At 30.8% G+C, this 23,670-nt stretch overlaps 1 protein-coding gene across 4 annotated transcripts in view; it reads right to left on the minus strand.

The window, feature by feature from the left end:
- The window catches only part of LOC148313087 (uncharacterized), a 225,759-nt gene that overhangs the window by 168,836 nt on the left and 33,253 nt on the right, over positions 1-23,670 (minus strand). For all 4 annotated transcript variants that reach the window (XM_088268225.1, XM_088268233.1, XM_088268208.1 and 1 more), the window contains 2 exons: positions 16,744-16,805; positions 15,148-16,653 (listed from right to left, as the gene is read on the minus strand). In XM_088268225.1, the coding sequence (XP_088124351.1) occupies positions 15,148-16,653; positions 16,744-16,805 (1,568 nt within the window). The remainder of the gene's footprint in view (positions 1-15,147; positions 16,654-16,743; positions 16,806-23,670) is intronic.

The raw sequence follows: 23,670 nt of genomic DNA on the forward strand, positions 1-23,670 counted from the left end.
GAGTGAGCGAGAAGTGAACTTATTTTGGATTGCCAGTCACACTTGTGTATTGACCAACAATTAAATAAAAACACAAAAGATGCGAACTATTTCAGATCTCCCTACCACTAGTATCCACTTAGAAATAGCACTTTAACACTTAATTTAATTTTTAAATGAAATTATGGTTAATAAAAGCAGGCTGTACAACTTTATCTTATAATAATCAAAGTTTTTTTGACCAAAAGAGGCATGTGTTAGGTTTTGTTTGATGTAAGTTTATATATAGTGTGTTTATTTTATTTATTACTTAATTTATATTACAAAGTTTCAAATTAAGTGTTTATATTTTTATAAAACATCGTTTTTATTATCCACAAGGTTTGTTTAATATTATGTTGAAATGTATTGATCATTTAAAACTTATCATAGGTACTGTCAAATATAATACGTAGAAAAAAATCAGAGCAACAGTATTTTGTGTGTGTTAAAATAATTGTACACAAATACAAAATTTAACACTCGAAAGAATGCAAGTGACATAGTTGTGTTAAACTAGCGAATGACATGTTATAAACCCTGACTTGTTTATATTTTTTTAATATCCATACTATCCATACTATCCATACTATATCCATACTTTCCAAGTATTTATGGCTTTTTAATGAATTTTACTTAAGGAATACAGTTAAAACATATTATTTCAATTTCTTAGATTTCAACGAATTTATTTATTTACTGAGTCATGTAAAAATTTACTTAAGAAGCACTATAGTGGTAGGAACGAGATTTGACATTGGTATAAGGTGAATATCTTAACGTGATGATATAAAATTAATTATTTGAATGTTACAATGTGTAAAGTTATCACGTAACCAGCCCTGAACATAAGCCCTGTAAATACCCAGATATCCATAATCTTCTTCATCTATGTTAAGGTGTATAAATAATTTACAGTTAAATGCTGACATATTTACCGAAATATTATATCAATGAAATGCAAATTCTAAAAAAATATATGATGTTTTTATTTATATCCTGTGGTATTTGGAAACCTGAATTTTCCCAAGGTTGATGGGTCATACTCGTGAAATATTTGTGTAATTTCACACATATTACTCAGTTATGCGTGTGAAGTACCTACCTAAGTCTGGGTACTAGAGATGAGCAATCGAATTAACAAATCGAATTAAATAATGACTTCTTTAAAGTAAGTCGTTAATTTATTCGGTTTTCGGATATGATCATTTGAAGCTAATCAATCAAGTCAATCAGTTTACAAATTTAATCGCGTTTTGGGTATTTTTAGCTCCTTATATATTTTACAAGATGACGCCAAAAACTTTAGCTGGAAGTAAATCAAGACCAGGAAAAAGTAAGGAATACTATCTCAATCGGATTATCAAAAAAGGTACGCATTTGACAAAAGTTGATGAGACTGTAGGGTATAAAGACGTATTAGGTTTATTTGTGTCTTAAATTTTTATTAAGGATTACTTTAAAAAAAAAAGTGTGGTCGTCAATTAATGGAATGTTACACGTGTACAAAGTGATGATTTTTCATCCTATGAGAGGTCACAACCCCTGTAAATAACCAGGCTTTCATATTCTTCTTCATCTATGTTGAGATTTTAAAATAGAAGAAGTAACAGTTACCCATTAGTCACATCTCTACAGTGGGAACGGTATGTAATAATAATAAAAACGAAGTACAAATAATTCCTACACAATTTGAATGTAACGACGTGAGTGTATGGCAGATACACCTTTATTGCGTGATTCCCTAACGCATACATCCGATCTGCATGACATAATACAACTCGATTACACTAATCAATAGAATATCTCTCCCATGAACAACAATGAACAACCGGCCAAGCCTTCTGGACCTATTAGAATATCGATTCAATGATTTCCAACTCATCCATTGTGATTTCTACCATTATTTCGGTGAAGCCGATTTTTGCTACGAGATAGGTAGACCAGAAAAAAATTGTACTTATTTTTCAACTAATTGTATTTTGTTTTTTACTTTTCCAATATTTTGTACATGCGAATACTAACCATTATATATATTTATATATATATATATATATATACATATATATATATATATATATATATATATATATATATATTTATATATATATATATATATATATATATATATATATATATATATATATATATATATATATATATATATATATATATATATATATATATTTGTATATATATATATATATGTATATATATATATATATATATATATATATATATATATATATATATATATTTATATATATATATATATATATATATATATATATATATATATATATATATATATATATATATATATATATATATATATATATATATATAAATATATATATATATAAATAAATATATTTATATATATATATATATATATATATATATATATATATAAAATATATATATATATATATATATATACATATATATATATATATATATATATATATATATATATATATAATATATATATATATATATATATATATATATATATATATATATATATATTTATATGAATCTGTAAAGTATTGTATATGGCGTCTTGAATATCCCACCTTGATTATGTAGCTTTTTTAAATTTCGCTTTTAATTTTTACTGCTTATTTTTTTTTATATTAGGAAAACTAGATTCTGCAGTAATGCCTGCCTAGGTAAAGTCGACTCTTACTAGTATTTTCAGTAAAAGTTCATCAAAAGCGAAGTGATAATTATTCATCAACTTGAACTAGCCAGAGTTGATTACACCAAGGAAAAGTATATTTATCTTGCACTGAGTTAGTTGAATTTGAGATTTAAAAATAATCTGTATTTTTACCAGAAATACTTTTACAATCAATAACTTTACTTGATCTTAAAAACTGAAACCTTATTTTGTTATTGAAAACGTGTTTCTCGTGAAATATTTTTCAAACCAAATTTTTCCTTCATGTTAGGCAAAATTCACCAAAATATCAACAGGTCTACCGTTTATATTTACATCTTTATATACCACAAGAATTTTTTCTACAACATTACGACACACAGACAAATAAACATACAATGTTTGTATCATAAAATACCATACTTTTTGATTCAGTAATTTAGCATTGTATAGTGATAATGGTACCATTATTTCAAAATATACTGATTTACATAACGCGACCTATAAAAATCAAAACAAATACTTGACCCTTTTTGTTCATAGCCTTTAAATCACACAAACAAATTTTCATATTTATACCGACCCATCTACACAAATCTTAGTAATATTTTATGTACAAACATTTACGAAAATGGATATTTTAAAAGGTATTTCATAATTTATTATTTGATATATCATCATTCCTTTTTTACGAAGTGGTATGCTTAAGTAACCACGTATGTTGACGTTTTTTTGTAGTTCTCTGTGTCAATGTTAGGTTGAAATCCAAGGCTGGAAGCTACTGCGTAAATATTATTATATTGACACATTATCGACACCCACATAAAGAAAGCAGTGTTTGAGTTCGTTTCAAATATTTTTTGTTTGAAATAAAATCTTTTGTGCCTCTGAAAAAATAAGATTTAAAAGAAAAATACTACAAGCTTTAAATTCGCAAATTTTCAGATCTAACTAACTAACTAACTAATCATCACGCCACTTCCCCGCTGGGGTAGGCAGAGAGAATCGAACGCCACACTGCTCTGTCTTTGCAAACATTATTCGCCTCTTCCATATTCATGCATCTCCTCATACATACCCGACGATTATTATTACGACCCAGTCGCTTTCAAGTCTTCCTCTGCTTCGCCGACATTCACCTTATAAATTTGTTTAACCGTTTTTTTCCTCACTCAAACGTTCCACATATCCAATCCATCTCAATGCACCTTTCTCAATTTTATCGATATTGCTAAATTTCAGACCTCTTTTGTCCAAATCCGTAGCGTAATGGTTAGTGTGTTTAGCTACCGTACTGGAAGTCCCGGGTTCGATTCCCAGGAGGGGGGGTTTAAATAAATATTAGTTATTTTACACATTAATATTTATTTGATATTACCCTGAATTTGTCTCTGAAGCGCAGGAGTGATCACCTTGATCTTCTTGAATGTAATGATCAAGATAACACTGAATCAATACGATGCAGTACCCTATTCACCATCGGGTGTGAATAAGGGTTAGAATAGTAATTGTCTAGATAAATTTAAATGTAAATACTTATGTGTTAGTTTTTGAGTACTGTAGTTGTCAATAATGGATAGAATGGTGAATGTCAGACGTGTGCAAAGTGATTACTAAAAGCAACCTAAGACAGGTCGTAAATCCTGTAAATACTTAGACTTTCACATTCGTCTTCATCTATGTATCTCTATGTTGAAATGGCCAGCTGCCTGACACATAATATATAAAATAGAACCCAGCAAGGATCCAAAATGAATGAACCGAATAAAATCTTTATGGAGCTATTCTTGGTTTAGTGATAAGTTATATTTTCTATTTTTTTTCCTTTAAACATGCTTCTTAATTATGTTTTTTAAAGGCCTATTTGCTGTACCTTTTATTGCTTTATATTTTACATTTTGGACTGTGTTTTCTTATTTGTTACTTTCTTATATGTTTTTCAGTCTTGTTAACCTAAAAAGCGTGTCCTAAAAGAAGTATTTGAAATTACTGATCGAAAATATTAAATATATTACTAACTAACTAACTAACTAACTAACCATCACGCCGCTTCCCCGCAGGGGTAGGCGGAGAGAATAGAGCGCCACACCACTCTGTCCTTGCAAACATTCTTCGCCTCTTCCACGTTCATGCATCTCCTCATACATACCCGCCGATTGTTATGACTCCTAACCTGACCACTTTCAAGTATTTGGCATACCTGATCGTGCCATGTTTTTCTCGGTCTTCCTCTGCTTCTTTTCCCACTAACATTCGCCTTATAAATTTGTTTTACCGTTCTTTCCTCACTCATTCGTTCTACATGTCCAAACCATCTCAACACACCTTTCTTAATTTTATCGATAATGCTTATCTCAGCTTTGCATTCCTTCCTTATTTCACTATTCGCACATCTATCATACATCGTTTTGTCGCACATTCTTCTGAGAGATCGCATTTCGACTGCATTCAGTCTACTTTCATCCTTCTTTTGCCAACTCCATGTTTCACTTCCATACATTAGAGTTGGAACCAGTTAAATATATTACTTATGTTTGTAATATGTTTTAATTAATAAATATATAAATCGAGAGAGTTTATAGCTGAGAGATCACGAACTCCAGCCATGAGTGATACGACCATCAAGAAGATTCAGTTTAAATTACTTACATACATCCTTAGCCTACTCTTTACTAGATCAATAAAACGTTATGTTCTTAAAACATTAGCTTCTATCTTAATTATTATGGCGTTTAAGAATGAAATGATCAGAAATAAGCCTAAAATTCCGAGCCGAGTTATAAATTCCAATTAATGTCTATTTAACGGTTAATATTATAGTCAAACGATAAAAGTAGATACTTACAAAGTATTTTGAGTGCCTGAACAAAGCTGGAGCATACTCATAATTTTACATTTTTTTTTATATTCCGTATATTGTGTACGCTTTTTTTGGATTTTATTATGTACTGGCTGTACCCAATAATGCATTTTTGTAGCTAAATCTGGTAAAATAGAAAATAATAAGAAAAAAAGAGTATATAAAAACGCGTCCTTATTCAAATGCAACGAACGCTGTAACAAAATTTCAAAGTAATCGGTGAAAAAAAATTTTTTTTGAACAAACGAACATAGATATTTTTATTAACATAGATATGGCAGTCGAAAGAGATCGATTATAAATAAACATTATTGATAAACACTTATCAAATTATAAGCAAAATGAAAAAAAATCATGTTTTATGGCGTCTTCTAGTATGTGAAATAATTTGAGAAGAATCTTGCTTACATTTAAATAAAGGTATCTGCTAAATAAAAAGCTTACTCAACTCAACCACAGATGCTGCCAAGAACTCACATATAAAAGAACGTTCTAATTATACGATGCGGGTAAAGATAAATGAAATACTAACGAAATTTTATGATTGTGTCATGTTTTCCTAAGCAACGATTTCCGACATTCTTAATATTTTGGGTAGAGTGAGTGGTTGTCAATCACATGTCAATTATATGTTTAATCATGGGTAGATTGATGAATGTATGAATGATGAATGTTTTTAACCCTGAGGATGACAAGGTTCTGGCCGAAACCCGTTAAAATAAATGTAGTTTTATTTGTTTTATTTTATAATGTTTAAAAAATGTGCCACAAAGAATCTGCGAAAAACAGTCAAGAAAATATAAAGTTATCGTTCAAAGCAGTCTATGATAGATCTTAATCCCCGTAAATTCTTTGTTCTTCCATATGTTGAGATGTTTTTTTTGCAAAAATAACGATTGAAAGTCAAATATATAATAAAGTAACTTTATAGTACGGTTGGACTATGATGGTGTTTATTTGTAGGGAAAGTTAATCAAGTGGGCGTTTCCGGTTAAATAAAACTCATGTTTACTGAATTCCATACAACTGATATCGCCCACAATATTGATACATCGTTTACATTGAATTTATATCGAATAACAATAGGTAGTACGCAATGAATATATAAATAAAAATATGGTTAGACTGCGATTTGATATAGGAATTGCAGAACTGGGCTCTTACGTAAAGGAAAATCAAACAATGAATATACTCGTATGTACAAATATTTTTATTTGGACATTCATTGCGTTTTATCTATTGCTGTTCGATATAAAATCAATGTAAACGATATATTTATATCGTGCGCGATATCAGTTAAATTGATAAATAAACTGTGTAATGAATTTAAAAATTAGACTCCAATGATTTTTTACTACGACCCTAAATTATTTATTTTTACAAAAAATAAACAAAAATACCTTAGGGTGGATCAAAATTGCTACTTTCTTTTTGGCGATACATTGATATCCCTAAAGTTTACCTTAATAAACTATACATTTACTCATGTCATAGTCGTGTTTACTGAGAAGTTTCGATATATCTTCCTTTGGGGTAAAATCCAGTTCTTAACGTTACAAAAGTGTACACAAGTATCATTTTAGCAGTCAAATGCCAGATCGTAAGCCATGGAATGCTCAGACTTCCATTTTTTATATATTAAAACGATAGATGCTTCGTTTAAGTTAAGATACCTTTAATATACATAAACTAAATAAAATCCAGTGCTTGAATGAATGAATGGAGAATGAATAAAATATAGATAAATTCTATGTATTTAAATGTCATACAAAAAAGGGAATATTCTTATTCTTCTATTTGTAGATCCTGGGAATCTGGAGGATCTGTTTGTGCCTCCGCTTGTCGCTCGTGGAATGTTGACTCCCAGCTGTCTTTCCACCTATTCGGAGGTCTGCCTGGGAGTCTGCGTCCTTCAGGGTTTCCTTGAAGGACGAAACGTGGAAGTCTGTCTTCTGACATTAGGTTTACATGCTCAGTAATATTCAATTATTTTTATTAATTGATTCGGCAGTCAGTTATGGAACAACTATCAATTTTTTATTGAAATTTTACTTGGTAAAATACCACTTGTTCTTTAAATCTGTTGTGACTCGTATTTTGACGCATTCAGCATTATTGATAATGATGCTAAATGTATCGAAATACTTGTCACAATATATTTACCACGTAATATTTAAATTTATGATATTTATGCTTAATTGCAGATTAACTACTATATTCAATATTAATAGGGATGTAAAAAAGAGTAATTCAGTTGGGGAGGGTTTTTCAAAAGAAAGCACAATATATTATACGAGTGCTAAGCCTACAGGCAGCCCTGATTCGAGGCTACGTGTAAGGGATATATGGAAATTATGAAACAATGAATTACCACGAATTTAACACATTCAAATATCAGAAGGCTAATTAATTATCTAATTTATCAATGTAAGCAATAAAAAATACGTGTATCATCAAATTACATTCGTTATTAGTACGATTATTGTGGTACGGACAAAACGGAGTAAATTAATGACAAAAACGCAGAATTTTTGCTCCAATTAATGATTTGTTCGATTGTCAAAAAATGTAGTCCGTGACATCCGCCATTTTGTTTGGCGCGTCAGAGCACAAAGAGCCATCGCTGTACAGTTCGTGGATGGAAATAGAGCAACATTGGACGCCATTGATCGCGGGCGGAAGGAAGTATGGGTTATGTTTGTGGAATGAACCGTGGCGAGGGAAAAGCAACGAGGCTTTGTTGCCGAAAGCAGACTAAGTACAATTCTGTACAACCGAACATTGTTTCAATTCATTTCGTCTCTGCACATAGCACATACTTGTTCTCAGGGGTGTGCCTTCAATATATGCAGGAAAGCTACCGTGCTGGAGGTCCCGGGTTCGATTCCCAGGGGGGGGGGTGTAAATAAATATTAGTGGTTTTACACTCTTTACAATCATATTTTCATATGGTGCACGGAGTGCGTGGAAGTTTTTGGTAAGGGAAGGGTAAATAACTATGAGTATTTCAATGTTTTAGAATTTAGTACATTAACCCTGATGATGACAAAGTTCTTGTCGAATAACGATAAAGTGTACCAATAAAAAGTGGTAGAAACAAAGTTGTTTTATTTCATAAAGTTTATAAAATGTTCCACAAAGTATGTGCGAAAAACATTCAAGAAATTTCTAAAATTGTTTATTATTTGGTCACGTTAATATTTAAATGTGTTTTTATAGTATTATAAATCATTAGTTATAACAAACACTTTTGAATCACAGAGTGGCCAAATAATGGCAAAATAACAGGATGGCACATAAAGAAGTAGTCATGCATGATAAAGCAAGCCACACCCCATTGAACAGTTCATTTCAATGGGATGTTAAACATTCCTGCACATAATTAAGCGTTCTGCCAATAACAAAAATTTGATAGAAAATTATTCATATTTTTTTTTATAGAATAGATTTCTATATATTTTTTTGAAATATGTTATTCGTAATAAATATTTTCTTCAGTGATTTTTTCAATGTAATTTATTCAATATAACCCTGGACTATAGGTACCTGAAGTGGAAGGCTGATCACCTTTCCTTCATGTATTAAATATTAAGATTACACTGCGTTTATTAGATGCAGCGCCCTATGCACCATCGGGTGCGGATGGGGGTTTGAATAAGAAGAAATATTTTTGTAGTATTTTCATATTTTTATATGAAAATACTGCATTTTATCTCCCTTTTCGTCAAGAGCAAATTATTTTTAAATGAACAATATTGTACTGAAACAATTATTATGAGTATTATATGGTAAGTTGATAATTTAGGGATTCCTTGTATGATTATATCATGTTTAGACAGTACATAAACTATATGCATTTTTCAGTAATCAAACGAGTAATCAAAATTAAAAGTGAAAGACTTAATTTGTCGGCATTAAAGAGTTTAAATAGCAATATATAATAGTCCATGCATTATAAGATGAAAATATAATTTGCGACAAGAGTGTCAGAACTCAAAATTTATTATTTTTTATTAGGTGACACATTTGAAGCACTATAATCGTGTTATAATTGCATATTAGCATTTTTTCATAGGCGTTATATTATGACTTCATTCCATAAAATTACTATTCATAAAAGAGGTTTAAAAACTACTTTTCAATTAGAAATCATGACATTAGAGTCATGAGACACTAGTCGCAAATGATCGAATTTCAGAAGTTTATTGAAAAATAAAACCTCATTCGTTCCAGAGTATCTAATCTCAATTAGCAGTACAATTTCCGACTGAAATTATTAAACTGAAATTATTAATTCAAAGACGACTATAATTGAAATGTAACTTTGTTTTTAAATCACTATAAATATTTTATTATAACTTAATTATAATGTCTACCGGTTTCGAAGCTAACCGCTTTTTTATCAAGACTGATTAATACTAAAACTCTTTCTACTAAACAATATTCAAAATATTTTGACGTCATATTTATAGTGATATAAAAACATTACATTTTAATTATAAAATGGAAAATCACAAAGTTAGTGCTTCAAATATAAATTATATAAAGACGACTAGTTTAGAAAACTACACATATTCTCATCAATGTATGAAAAAAAATACAAACTGAGTTTGTATTTATTTTGTTTTGTTTACTTAAACTCAAATGTGGTTTTAAATAAGTGTTTTATTTTTGTATTTCATTCAAAAGAGTAGTGATATTTTTTAAATTTCAAAATGCTAGGTATATTCAAAAACACAAAAAAAACATGTTGACTCACCTTGATTATAAAACCACCAATTGGCTTCCGGATATCCCATAACTTTGCAATCATAGCAACTATCGTAATCCGAGTTTTCCGGATATCTATCATTACCACTTTCAAATGTTCCGCTTGGCAGTTTCCGATCTTTGCTCACAGATGTCGCGGAAAGTTTTCTGAAAGCTCTCGCGAACTTACGCCCTAGCGAAGAACTAAACCGTTTCTTTTTCACCAGAGAAGATGGGTACGTACTTCGGTAATCATTAGGAGGAAAATATTTTTTCAAAATACCCTTTTTATTGTTTTCGCAATCAGAGGTGTCCGTGGTTTCGGAGTTTGTGGAATAAGATGGAAAAAAATCAGGAGACTTTCGTCGAATGCACAAATTACAAGGGTAGAATTTCATTATAACGAAATTCCAATCAGACAGATTTTAATAGAAACAATGAAAACTTGTTAATTTAATCGGAATTCATTACGAACGTGACTTTTTACTTAGTTATATATTGATGCCGAGTCATAAAGAAGACAATCTCGAATGTATTTGGAACAGGACTGAAGAAAATCTTCCTTTGTATCGTCGCAGACATAAGTTTTGGGTCAAAATTTTTACAGTCGAGTGATTTCTGATTTACTGAGCATGTCGATTGCCATTGTTCTATATTGTTTAAGGAAGTTCAATACGTGGGAACAAAGCCGAAACAATTAGTATGTCTAGATCAGGAATTGGGTACTTTGATTTAGGTAATAATACTGGAGACAGATATTATACTATTATTAAGTAGTTAAATAAAATACAAAAAGATCCATTACTCTTAAGTGTACTATAGCAAAAAAAAGAGTCTTCTAGATTAACGCAAACAACCGTTTTTTTCCAAATTTATAAGCTGAACACTTTTAATGTTACATCGATTCCTTATCTCCTTACTCTTTGGTGCGTGACTCAAAGGCTTTTAATTATTACAGTAGATATTTATTCTCACACGAAGCATAGAGAGTGCTTTTGCAATCAAAACCAAGTTTTGTACATTTATTTTAACAAAAGTTTATAAGTGTATTATAAACTTCTATATGTATATAAATATATATACATATATTTATATATATCCATATATATATATGTTTATATATATATATATATATATATATATATATATATATATATATATATATATATATATATATATATATATATATATATATATATATATATATATATATATATATATATATATATATATATATATATATATATATATATATATATATATATATATATATATATATATATATATATATATATATATATATATATATATATATATATATATATATATATATATATATATATATAAATATATATATATATGTTTATATATATAAACATATATATATATATATATATATATATATATATAAATATATTATATATATATATATATATATATATATATATATATATATATATATATATATATATATATATATATATATATATATATTAAGAAAGGTGTGTTGAGATGGTTTGGACATGTGGAGCATATGAGTGAAGAAAGAACGGTTAAACAAATTTATGGAGCGAATGTAGTTGGAAAAAGAAGCAGAGGACGACCGAGGAAAACTTGGCACAATCAGGTACGTCAAATACTTGAAAGCGGCCGGGTCAGGAGTCGTAATAATCGTCGGGCATGTATAAGGAGATGCATGAATGTAGAAGAGGCAAAGAATGTTTGCAAAGACAGAGTGGTGTGGCGTTCGATTCTCTCTGCCTACCCCTGCGGGGAAGCGGCGTGATGGTTAGGTTAGGTTAGGTTTAAATATATATATATATATATATATATATATATATATATATATATATATATATATATATATATATATATATATATATATATATATATATATATATATATATATATATATATATATATATATATATGTATATATATATATCTATATATATATATATATATATATATATATATATATATATATATATATATATATATATATATATATATATATATATATATATATATATATATATATTAAGAAAGGTGTGTTGAGATGGTTTGGACATGTGGAGCATATGAGTGAAGAAAGAACGGTTAAACAAATTTATGGAGCGAATGTAGTTGGAAAAAGAAGCAGAGGACGACCGAGGAAAACTTGGCACAATCAGGTACGTCAAATACTTGAAAGCGGCCGGGTCAGGAGTCGTAATAATCGTCGGGCATGTATAAGGAGATGCATGAATGTAGAAGAGGCAAAGAATGTTTGCAAAGACAGAGTGGTGTGGCGTTCGATTCTCTCTGCCTACCCCTGCGGGGAAGCGGCGTGATGGTTAGGTTAGGTTAGGTTTAAATATATATATATATATATATATATATATATATATATATATATATATATATATATATATATATATATATATATATATATATATATATATATATATATATATATATGTATATATATATATATATCTATATATATATATATATATATATATATATAAAGGGTCCGCCAAATAACTTTTTTTTTTTGAAAATGCTATAAAAAACATCGAGTGTAGCTTCGGCTGTGTGGCACGTAGCGCCGTCCTGTTGAAACCAAATGTTGCCAATATCCTCCTCTTCAATTTTTGTGAACAAAAATCCGTTCAACATGGCCCGATAACGATCGCCATTGACTGTAACGGCCACTCCTTGCTCATTTTCAAAGAAAAATGGCCCAATTATGCCTCTGGACCAAAATCCGCACCAAACAGTGACTCGTTTTGGGTGTACCGGCTTTTCAATGTATGCGTGCGGGTTTTCTGTGCCCCAAATACGACAATTTTGCTTGTTTACATACCCGCCAAGATCAAAATGAGCTTCATCCGAAAAGATGATTTTTTTGGCAAAATCGGCATCTTCTGTAAGTCGATCGCAGGCCCACTCAGCGAAGCGAAAACGCATTGGATGGTCAGTTGGCTTCAACTCCTGAACCAATTGGACTTTGTATGGCGTCATACCAAGGTCTTTATGCAAAATTCGTCTCAATGATGTCTCCGAAATGTTCAATTGTTGAGAACGACGGTGAATTGATGTTGATGGCGCTTCACGCACACTTTCTGCCACAACATCGATATTCTCGGGTGTACGCACTGTTTTTGGCTTTTCACGCTTTGGTTTATCGATGAGGATGCCAGTTTCTTTCACTTTTTTCACAAGATAACGAACATACGGAGCTGACGGTGCTTCTCTTCTTCCAAAAACCGTACGCAATTTTCGCACACATTCTGCAACATTACCATGATTTTCAAAGTAATGTCGCAATATTTCCCAGCGTTGTTCAAGCGTATACACAACCATATTCGCTCAGCGGAAGGATAAAACTAATTATCTGTCAAATCAGACATGAGCTAAGTGTTACCATTCACGAAATAAGCACTAGTTGAAAAAAAAAACTTTAGATGGCGGACCCTATATATATATATATATATATATATATATATATATATATATATATATATATATATATATATATATATATATATATATATATATATATATATATATATATATATATATGTATATATAAAGTATATGATATGTGTTTTGATGCATTCCATCAAAAACCGTACGGTGTTTAATAATTCAAATTTAAATTAAAAATGGATAGACCACAAAGAGACTGTCGAATAAATCAAAGAAATTAATCAATGTGTGAGAATATGTGTTTTTCCCTGAATTCAGTTAAAAATGGTTTTCACCTTCAATTCCAAATATTTAGAAATACTGTTATACCAATCTGTAGTAACACGGTAGATTTTTTTATAGCAGATGTTGTTAATAATAATACCGGGCCTATAATAACCGTCAAAGATGAGATCACACAAAATTAATTGATATTAAATTTTAAATGGTCGTTAGTATCATTGGTCACACTTTGTTAATAAATATTGTACGTAATTAAATAGCACACGTTGTCTTATTGCTAGAACCGGTTAGAATTATTAACGATGCTACGTGCACTTTGGTGCACGGCTGGAAACACACATGCCTTCTGAATTCCTGGCATGCATTTAAAATAACTAAAATATAAAATAAATTGCAGTGTATATGTCAAGGATTAGAGGTGCAATGAAAATGGAAGTCTTAGTATTCCAGGGCTCACAAGTTGGCTGGCTTAAGTGATCAATTTATACACCAGTGTAACGTTCACAATTCTGCACATTTTTGAAAAACAATGTTGCACTTTTAACAAAAAAATTGTTGTAATATGCGCTGTTGTTGGATGCCTTTTATATGTTACTTGTAATTTTGATTGATGTAAAATTTTGGCTTTTGGTGTTGCCGTTAGTTGAGATTTTGTGAAGCATATAAGCCTTTTCTAATTAGATGTAGGAGAGATTCATTCAGAATTAGTTCTTATTTATATTTTAAGGAGAGAAAGCCTATAATGTATATTGATATCCGTAGTGTAAATACAGTATCTGATACTGCACAGTAAATACAGTATACTATCTGAATAAATAATAATAATAAAGTACTGGTTTAAAAACATCAACAAAAAAAAATTTTCGCAATCGAACTCATGTTTCTTAAGTTATTTTTCCCGTTTTTTTTTCATTAATTCAAATGTAAAAAAAATATCGTTTATTACGTTCCGAATGAAAACATTTCAAGTAAACGTTAACACGCAAGTAAATACAACTAAAAGCAGAAACTTTGTCATGTACAGTTTTAATGGTTAAACTCTTAACTCTAAGTCGAATACGGAAGTTGGTTAGAGAAACCAAACTTTAGTTTATTATTACTGTGAAACAAGTTCGTCCATAGGAATATTAGTTTTTTTTTATTAAAAGAACAAAAAACTTACCTTTACAACCTCCGTTCATTCTTAATGCGCTCAAAGCCTTATCAAAAGCCTGCGAAGATGGTTCCTCGTATCCATTCAGAGACATCTTCTTAGTAGTTGTCACTTCCTCAGTTTCCGTTATGGACTCTTCCGATATCTCCGTTTTCGTCACCAAATACTCGTTCGTGATGAAAGGATTTGTAGATTTGATGGTAGTAGTTGGAGTAGAGTACAAAAGGTAGTGAGGAAATTGAATTGAAGATAGGGAGCTTTTAGCGTTCGTCGGAGTCTTCTGTCCATTATTAGAAATATTTGCCGAATTAAACGGAGAAGTTTGTCTACTGGTCACAGAGGGAAATGTAGAGGATATTGGAGCAGAATTAACAGTAGGTAGAGTATTAGGATAAGCAAAAGGTGAGGTAGATGCTGTTGTATTTAAAGACTTATAAGAATTAGTTAATAGAGAGGAATTATTACTAAGTGGAAAATACGACGAAAATTGATTGTGTACTAAATCTTTTGAAGGTGTATGAGAGGTGTTAATTGAGTATCCATTGTTTGTAGCAAATGGCGAATTCGAAGAAACTGGCAAAGCAACTGAACTTTTTGACCAAATATTCGTAGATGACGCTTGATCGTTTCCGGGTATATAAGGTAACGAGTTCATCGGCGAACGTGGAGACGTTTTTGTCAATTCGGTATTATAAGTCGGAATGTATCCTAAACTAGTGTGTGTTAGATTCGTATCCATATTAGAAAATGCTGAGTTGGGAGATGTTTTTAGAGATGTTGGGAACGGAGAGGATGTAGAGGTGTTTAGAATATTATGAGCGTTATATTGCTGAGAGTTTTTTCTATTACAATCTGTTTCACTCGAAGAATACGCAGGAAATGAGATAGTTGGAGGGGTTATAGTAGGCATTGTAATACTTGGTCTAATAGATGATTTGACTAAAGAAGTCGATTCTAGAGATCCGAATGGAGAAACTTTCCTAATAGGAGAAACACTACTTTTATTTGGAGAATATCCTGCTGCTGATGGAGATCTTAAAGAAAGACTACCAGTAAAAGACGATGGACTTAGTTTCGAATCCGATAATACATTTTGAGAAGATGAATAAATATTTGGTTCATTATCAAACGGAGATGATCTAACTGTAGTAGAAGAGTGATCATATTTTGATGGAGATATTTGTTGACCTAAACCGTTGTGTTGTGACGATAGAGAAGAATATTTTGGTGAGGTTGATCGATTTAAGCTAAGATTAGAAGAAGATAAAGGTGAAGCATAAGTAGGTATTAGTTTACTGCCTTGGGAAATACTCTGAGTTGAAGTGTGAGGAGGGATCTCATGAAAATGGCTATTACTAGAAGAGAATGTAGAAAAGGGATGATCGGATATAGCTGGTTGAGAAGGATGGTCTATATTAGGTGTCGTGGGCAAGGATGGTTTTGGTTCAGGTCTAGTCAACACTGGTGTCTGAGGAGTTGTTCTTCCTTGAACTTCTGCAATTAGTTGGGACGGTCCTGCAAAAAAAACAATTAAATGTGCTGTTTTTTATATTTAAAATTTAAAACATAAAACATTTTTATGTTTGGTGGTTGAAAAGAACTTACTCTTCAATTCTAATCCATTTGATTTTCCAACGCTTCTTCTTCGAGGTGATCCAACGGAATCTCTGCAAAAAAGAAATGTTATATAACAAATTTTCTTTAATAACTTCTAGATAAATTAAATGTGACCGTTCACTTAATTTTTTTACCTTATTATAAAGGTGGCTACAATATTGCATTAGTCAAAAATTTATTGTTTTCGTTTGAAGCATACAAAGGAATATCTCAGTAAAAAAACCTACATCTATTATTTGTTTCTTAGTCCATACAATCACATCATTTACTACATACCTATCATATTATTACATTTTGAAATATAAACCTAAAAGAAGAAGAATACGGAAGCCATATTAATATCGAAGGCATATACAGGGCTTTCTTACGATCGGTTTTAGTGATCACTTTATACACATGTAACATTCACAAAATTTTCATTCAAGTTGATCATTCTACGAAATGAAATAAAAATTATGAGTTTAAAAAATTGCAATAGTGTGGTTGTCGATCATGGGTAGAACGGTAAAAGTTACACATGCTTAAAGTGATCACTTAAATCAGCCGGGTCGTGGGCCCTGTAAATACCTAGACGTCCATATTTTTCTTCATCCTTGATGAGATGTCAAAATACATAAATGTAGAATTACTCCTGGAGTCCTGGTTCCGACCCTAATGTATTGAAGTGAAACATGGAGTTGGCAAAAGAAGGATGAAAGTAGACTGAATGCAGTCGAAATGCGATCTTTCAGAAGAATGTGTGACAAAACGATGTATGATAGATATTCGAATAGTAAAATAAGGAAGAAATGCAAAGCTGAGACAGGCATTATCGATAAAATTAAGAGAGGTGTGTTGAGATGGTTTGGACATGTAGAACTAATGTGTGAGGAAAGAACGGTAAAACAAATTTATGAGGCGAATGCAATTGGAAAAAGGAGCAGAGGAAGACCGAGAAAAACTTGGCTCGATCAGGCATGCCAAATACTTGAAAGTGGTCAGGTTAAGAGTCGAAATAATCGGCGGGTTTGTATGAGGAGATGGATGAACGTGGAAGAGGCGAAGAATGTTTGCAAAGACAGGGTGGTGTGGCGATCTATTCTCTCTGCCCTACCCCTGCGAGGACGCGGCATGTTGGTTAGTTAGTTAGTTAAAAATAACTCTTACGTGGAGAAACCCAGATTTGTGAACATTGATTTGGACAAACCCACGATTTATCATGATAGTGATTGGATACACAAAGACGTTTCTTAAAAGCAGTCACGTATGCGTATGCTTGTGTATTATAAAGTGCGTATCCCAAACAGACGGAAACCTGAAATGCCTAGACAACGAGAAGTCCTTATATAGAATGTAAAGCTAAGCATCGCATGAACAACATGTCTGGAACCTAGATTGTTGATCCAGTTTGAAGCGACCTCCATGAACTATAAACTAAACCATTGCACAGTGTGTAATATGACCGATCTGGTTTTACTTTAATACTGATAAGATTATTATTGGCATAAAAAAATGATTTTATGAACAATTTAAATTATATTTGGTAACAAGTTAGTGCATACAGTAGGCTTTAGTTTCGTGTAGTGAAAGTTAGGAAAAAGTGAAAATTATATGAAAAACACCTTTAAATTTGTTGCAGTAAAAAAATAAAACACATTTTTTTAATTTAAAAAAATGTATTTGGTATAAAGATAATATACCAAACAAAGCATATTGCTACAATATTATTATTAAAATTATCAAAAATTAAATAGGAACATAAACGGCTATTTAAAAAAACATTGCTTTTTGTTCGCTCTCGCATTTACTTATATGTAGTTATATGTATTTTCTGATGGATTTTTGAGTAAATTTAGATTTGCAAACACTTTCGACTTACTTGGATTGGATGTCCTCAAACTAAAAACGATGCATCGTTCCTAATACATAAATGAAATAAAGATATACATAAAAAATATATTATGAAATAAACGAAGTTATTTTATATTATTGTTTTACATCTCAACAAAGATGAAAATGAATAAGTTTGGGCATTTACGAGGCTTACGACCGTCATAGGCTGGTTTAAAAGATCACTTTCCACACGTGTAGCATTCACCAATTCTACCCATAATTGACAATCACACTACTCAAATTCTTGGAAGTTTATTAGTATGTGTGATCCGAATCCTGGATTATAATCACACACACGAGAAACGCCAGAAAATATCGTTTTCATTTTATTATTTTAGCTTATAATTTGACCAGTTAATTTATGTACAACATTTTGAGTGTGTCCAAATACTTCTTCACAAATCTGGAACTTCTATATATGTATATTGTTTAATTTCGAAACATAGTGCTGGAATCAATAGAAATCTTCTTTATCTATGTTGAGATGTCAAAAAATAATATAAAGTATTCCATCGTTCTTAATACATAAATGAAATGAAGATACATAAAAAAAATATGAACGAAATGGAGCATTCGTTTTCCCCAATTTTAGCATTTATTCACCAACTTGAAAATTGCAAAAATAACGTATTTAACCCTCGATTACGAGACATTCGTAAAGTTTACGATAGATGTAATCTGTTGGGAGCGCTGTGGCAACACACGTAAAGAATGTAGTGACAACTAGTGTTTATTTAAATTTTTTACCAATATTTTATTTTCGTATTTTATATAAAGATCTTAAAAAAAATTGTTACGCCTATTTTTTAAATGTTTTTAGTAAACATTTGTCTAAATTGTTTCGAGTTTCTTATAATCGTACATTTTACGATAGCCCCGTATTAAAGTACATTGAAACAAGTCCCGTGGTCTTATAGGGTAACTATGATTACATGATTTTGTTCCTTTAGGAGACTAAAGATTGATTTGTATCAATGGATTTTACATCAAAAATATTTTGGTATAGTGTTTATATCCATTGAGTGTCTAATATATTTTCAGCTAACTTATCTATGGTGGGACAGCACTTATTGAGTTTAGAATCATACTTGGGTACAGTTTTATAAAAAGTGTAATTTATTGATCCTTTCATTCAGTTAATCAAGGTTGCCGAAAATTCAAATGTTTAAAAAAAAATTAATTTTAATTAATGCTGGCTCAACAAATTATTGCAAGGAAAAAAGCTTTCGTCAATTGTAACGGAGGGTAAAATTCTTCGTTCGCGTTTTAAGGAGCCATAACTCAACTGAGCGACTTGTCATACATGGCGAGTGGAAGACAAAGGGTCACGTGAGGAGTCACAACACGATAGTCGGATCTCAAGTCAGTCACAGAAGAAAGTTCCGTGACTGAGTACCTACGCACGTAGCATCACCCGCAGAGAGGATTGGATAGAAGAGTTCATAACATATTCATTAAAGACACCATCGTATTTTATCATGTTCTATTTGGAATTTTTAATGTTTCATTAATTGATTCGGCAGTCACTTTGTGGTAATATGTATCCATTTTTTATTTCAGTTGTACTTGATAAATACCATCCAAAAATAAATCTGTTGTGATACGTGTTTCGATGCATTCCGAATAATTTTCAAACACCGTATTATGGCCTTTGAAAATGATGAATGCATCGAAGCACGTGTTACAATAGATTTTTTTAAATATTGTTACTTACCGAGTAAAACTTTAATTAAAAATGGAATTTTCTTACTCAATGAATTTAAATTGAATTCAATTTCGGGCCTCCTGCTAGCTTGGTGATGTTGGTAATGACGAAATCCGATCACCATTAATTAAAATACATATGGAAAAATCGTTGTTATTTTATTATATAAAATGCAGTTCCAACAAGAAATGTCAGTACAAAACTTAAATCTAAATTATTCTACTAACCCGTATCCAAACCCAATGGTGCGTAGAGCACTGTATAGTATTAACGCAGTTATATCTTGAACGTTACTTACATTAAGGCAGGATGATCGCTGTTGCGCTTCAGGGTAATATTGAATAATTATTAGAGTGTAAAATTATTAATATTTATTTTCAACCTCTCTCCTGGGAATCGAACCCGGTACCTCCAGCACGGTAGCTAAACTCGCTAACACACCACGGAGATGGAATAAATTATAGTTACTTTAAACATAAAGAGAAAACCCACTCACAAGTAGGAATAGACTAAAAAAATTATAAAGCTAAAGCGTGTGTAGGAACATGATAAACTATGTTATATAAGCCGTAGCTAAAGTTATTTAGACGTTAGGCATTTTGAAAGACGATGGAATGTAAACTGCTTCGATCAAATCCACTATTGGGTGAGGATAGGGTTCAAGAGATTCAATTTTTATTTTTATTTTTATCTTTTGGCACAGCCCTGTATACTGGGTGGTGCTGACTACATTGTGCAGTGTGACGCTTTGGCATTTAACCGATTATTTATTCCCTGGGAGTAGCAACAACTTCCGCTCGCCTAGCGCAAGCCGCATACAATGGGTTGACAAATTAACTATGTCGAATGCTCAGTGTTCATGCTCATAATACATGCCAGCCTATACCCGCAAGCACATAGTAACAATCCTCGTTTTCCTGGTAACGATTACTTAGCTCTCGGAGATTTATGCACATATTATATTATGTAGATTTAGGGGGAGACGGGGTTATGGCGGTCACTTATGTAAAAAAAGTTACAGTATTGGCATAAGAAAACAACACATACACTATATAATTTTTAATTTTTTTTATTTAACCAGTAACCGGGTTTTATTCAAATCGACATTATCGACTGGTAGAAGGCTAGACAAAACCAAGTTTTTTTTTTAATGAAAAAATAAATTAAAAATAAATTCATTCATTTATCATTTATTTTGGTAATTTTTAAAAATGTATTTTTTTATGTAATCAAATCTTCACCTTGAATTTTATGCAATGATGTCGCTTATGACGAAACCCGACCAGTACCGTAGAACCGGGCTGCTTGAACTTTGATGTGTTACTTGAGCCCAGTACAAAAAAAGTATTTAGATCTGTATTTGGTCTACAACGAACTTTAATGACCGTATCGACATGATTCTTTGTTTTCCTGGCAGGTGACACTTATTGTCACGATACGTTCATTATTGTAGATCTAATACAGATTTTTTTTTTGTACTGGGCTCAAGTAACACATCAAAGTTCAAGTAGTAGTTGTTCTACGGTAAATCAAATAAATAAAAAAGTGGAAAAAAAGTATTTTGGTTCCGATAAAAAATTGTTATGTATTAAGAAAAGCAAATTTATAAAAAAGCGTAAATTTACTTTCTTTAGTACAGGTTAAAAAAATTAATTCACCTTCACGTTGCACAATAATAATAATAAAACCCTTATCCGCACCCCAATGGTGCATAGGGCACTGTGTCATATAAACGCAGTGTTATCTTGATCGTTTACACATGAAGGAAAGGTGATCAGCCCTCCGCTTCAGGTACCAGTCCATGTATATATTGAATAAATATTACAGTGAAAAAATCACTTATATTTATTTTATCCCCCCTGGGAATCGAACCCGGGACCTCCAGAACGGTAGCCGAGCGTGCTGACCATTACACTACGGAGGCGGATAGTTGCACAAAGGAACGAATATTGTTTTTTTAATTTGAAAAAATCCAATTATTAAGTCAAACCCGTTTTCTTTGTCTCCGCAGTTTTAAATACTAGGAGTGGTTAAATACACGTTGTGTCTAATATACAGAATTATTATAATGTCTAATCACCAAGATTATTCACGGTACTTAAGAACGGTAGTCTACAATAAGATTTGTATCTTAGATTAAAAAGGTTAAGTTTAATGTCAAAGGTTCGCTTCGCTCATTAATTTGATGTTCTCAATTAGTACTAGACTAGGCATTATGAAGTTTCAAGAGGAGTTTATTTTTAAGAAGACTAAAAAACCGTTATTATATTCATTATTATATTTCAAATTCTTATTATTCAAATTAATTATTATATTCATTATTATATTCAAATTCTCGATGAAGCCATTATATGAAAAACTTTTGAGCACTTGCTTTGAACATATGGTATTTATAATTAAAATGTAACTTTATTTTAAAAATCACAAAAAATATTTCATTTACTTATTTTATTTTATTTATTTAATTTGTTCGGAATATTACAGCTTTACATTTAAAAATGTATATTAAAAATAGTTAAATTAATAAAAATAAAGCCAATTAAACAATTCCATATTTATGTTAAAATAACTATTAAAAAATTCTATTATTTGTCCGCCTCCGTAGTGTAATGGTCAGCGTGCTCGACTACCATTCTGGAGGTCAAGGGTTCGATTCCCAAGGGGGGTAAAATAAATATAAGTAATTTTTTTCACTGTAATATTTATTCAATATTACCCTGGACTGGTACCCGAAGCGGAGGGCTGATCACCTTTCCTTCACGTGTAAACGATCAAGATAACACTGCGTTTATATGACGCAGTGCCCTATGCACCATTGGGGTGCGGATAAGGGTTTTATTATTATATTAACTATTAAAAACATTAAGAGAAAAAATATGAAAAGAGAGTGGTGAGTGTGTGTGTGTGAGGAAGGGAGTAAAAGGGTAATAATATGGTATCAAAAAAAATATCAAAAAAAATATATTCATAGTGATTTTAAAACAACGTTACATTTTAATTATAAAATGGAAAATCACAATGTTAGTGCTTCAAATATAAATTACTTATATATTATATTTACATAGATTACGAATATCTCTACTAGAGGCCTGAGTGTGTACAAAGCTTACAGTCTCTCATAGGCTGCTTTGAGTGGTCACTTTATACACGTGAAACATACCACGATTGACAAACACGCTACTTAAATTTCAGAAATTTTAATTACGCTTCAATTTATTTATTTATTTTTCATCATAACCATAACTAAAAATTACAATTTACAAAAAAAAATTGCGCTTAATTTCGGACCTTTATTGTCTATATAAATAAAAATAAATAAAATAATAATCGTTTTTGAA

The sequence above is a fragment of the Brachycentrus maculatus genome, unplaced genomic scaffold, assembly GCF_059751285.1.
Source record: "Brachycentrus maculatus isolate JH-2025_06_01 unplaced genomic scaffold, ASM5975128v1 h1tg000023l, whole genome shotgun sequence".
Taxonomy (NCBI): Eukaryota; Metazoa; Arthropoda; class Insecta; order Trichoptera; family Brachycentridae; genus Brachycentrus; species Brachycentrus maculatus.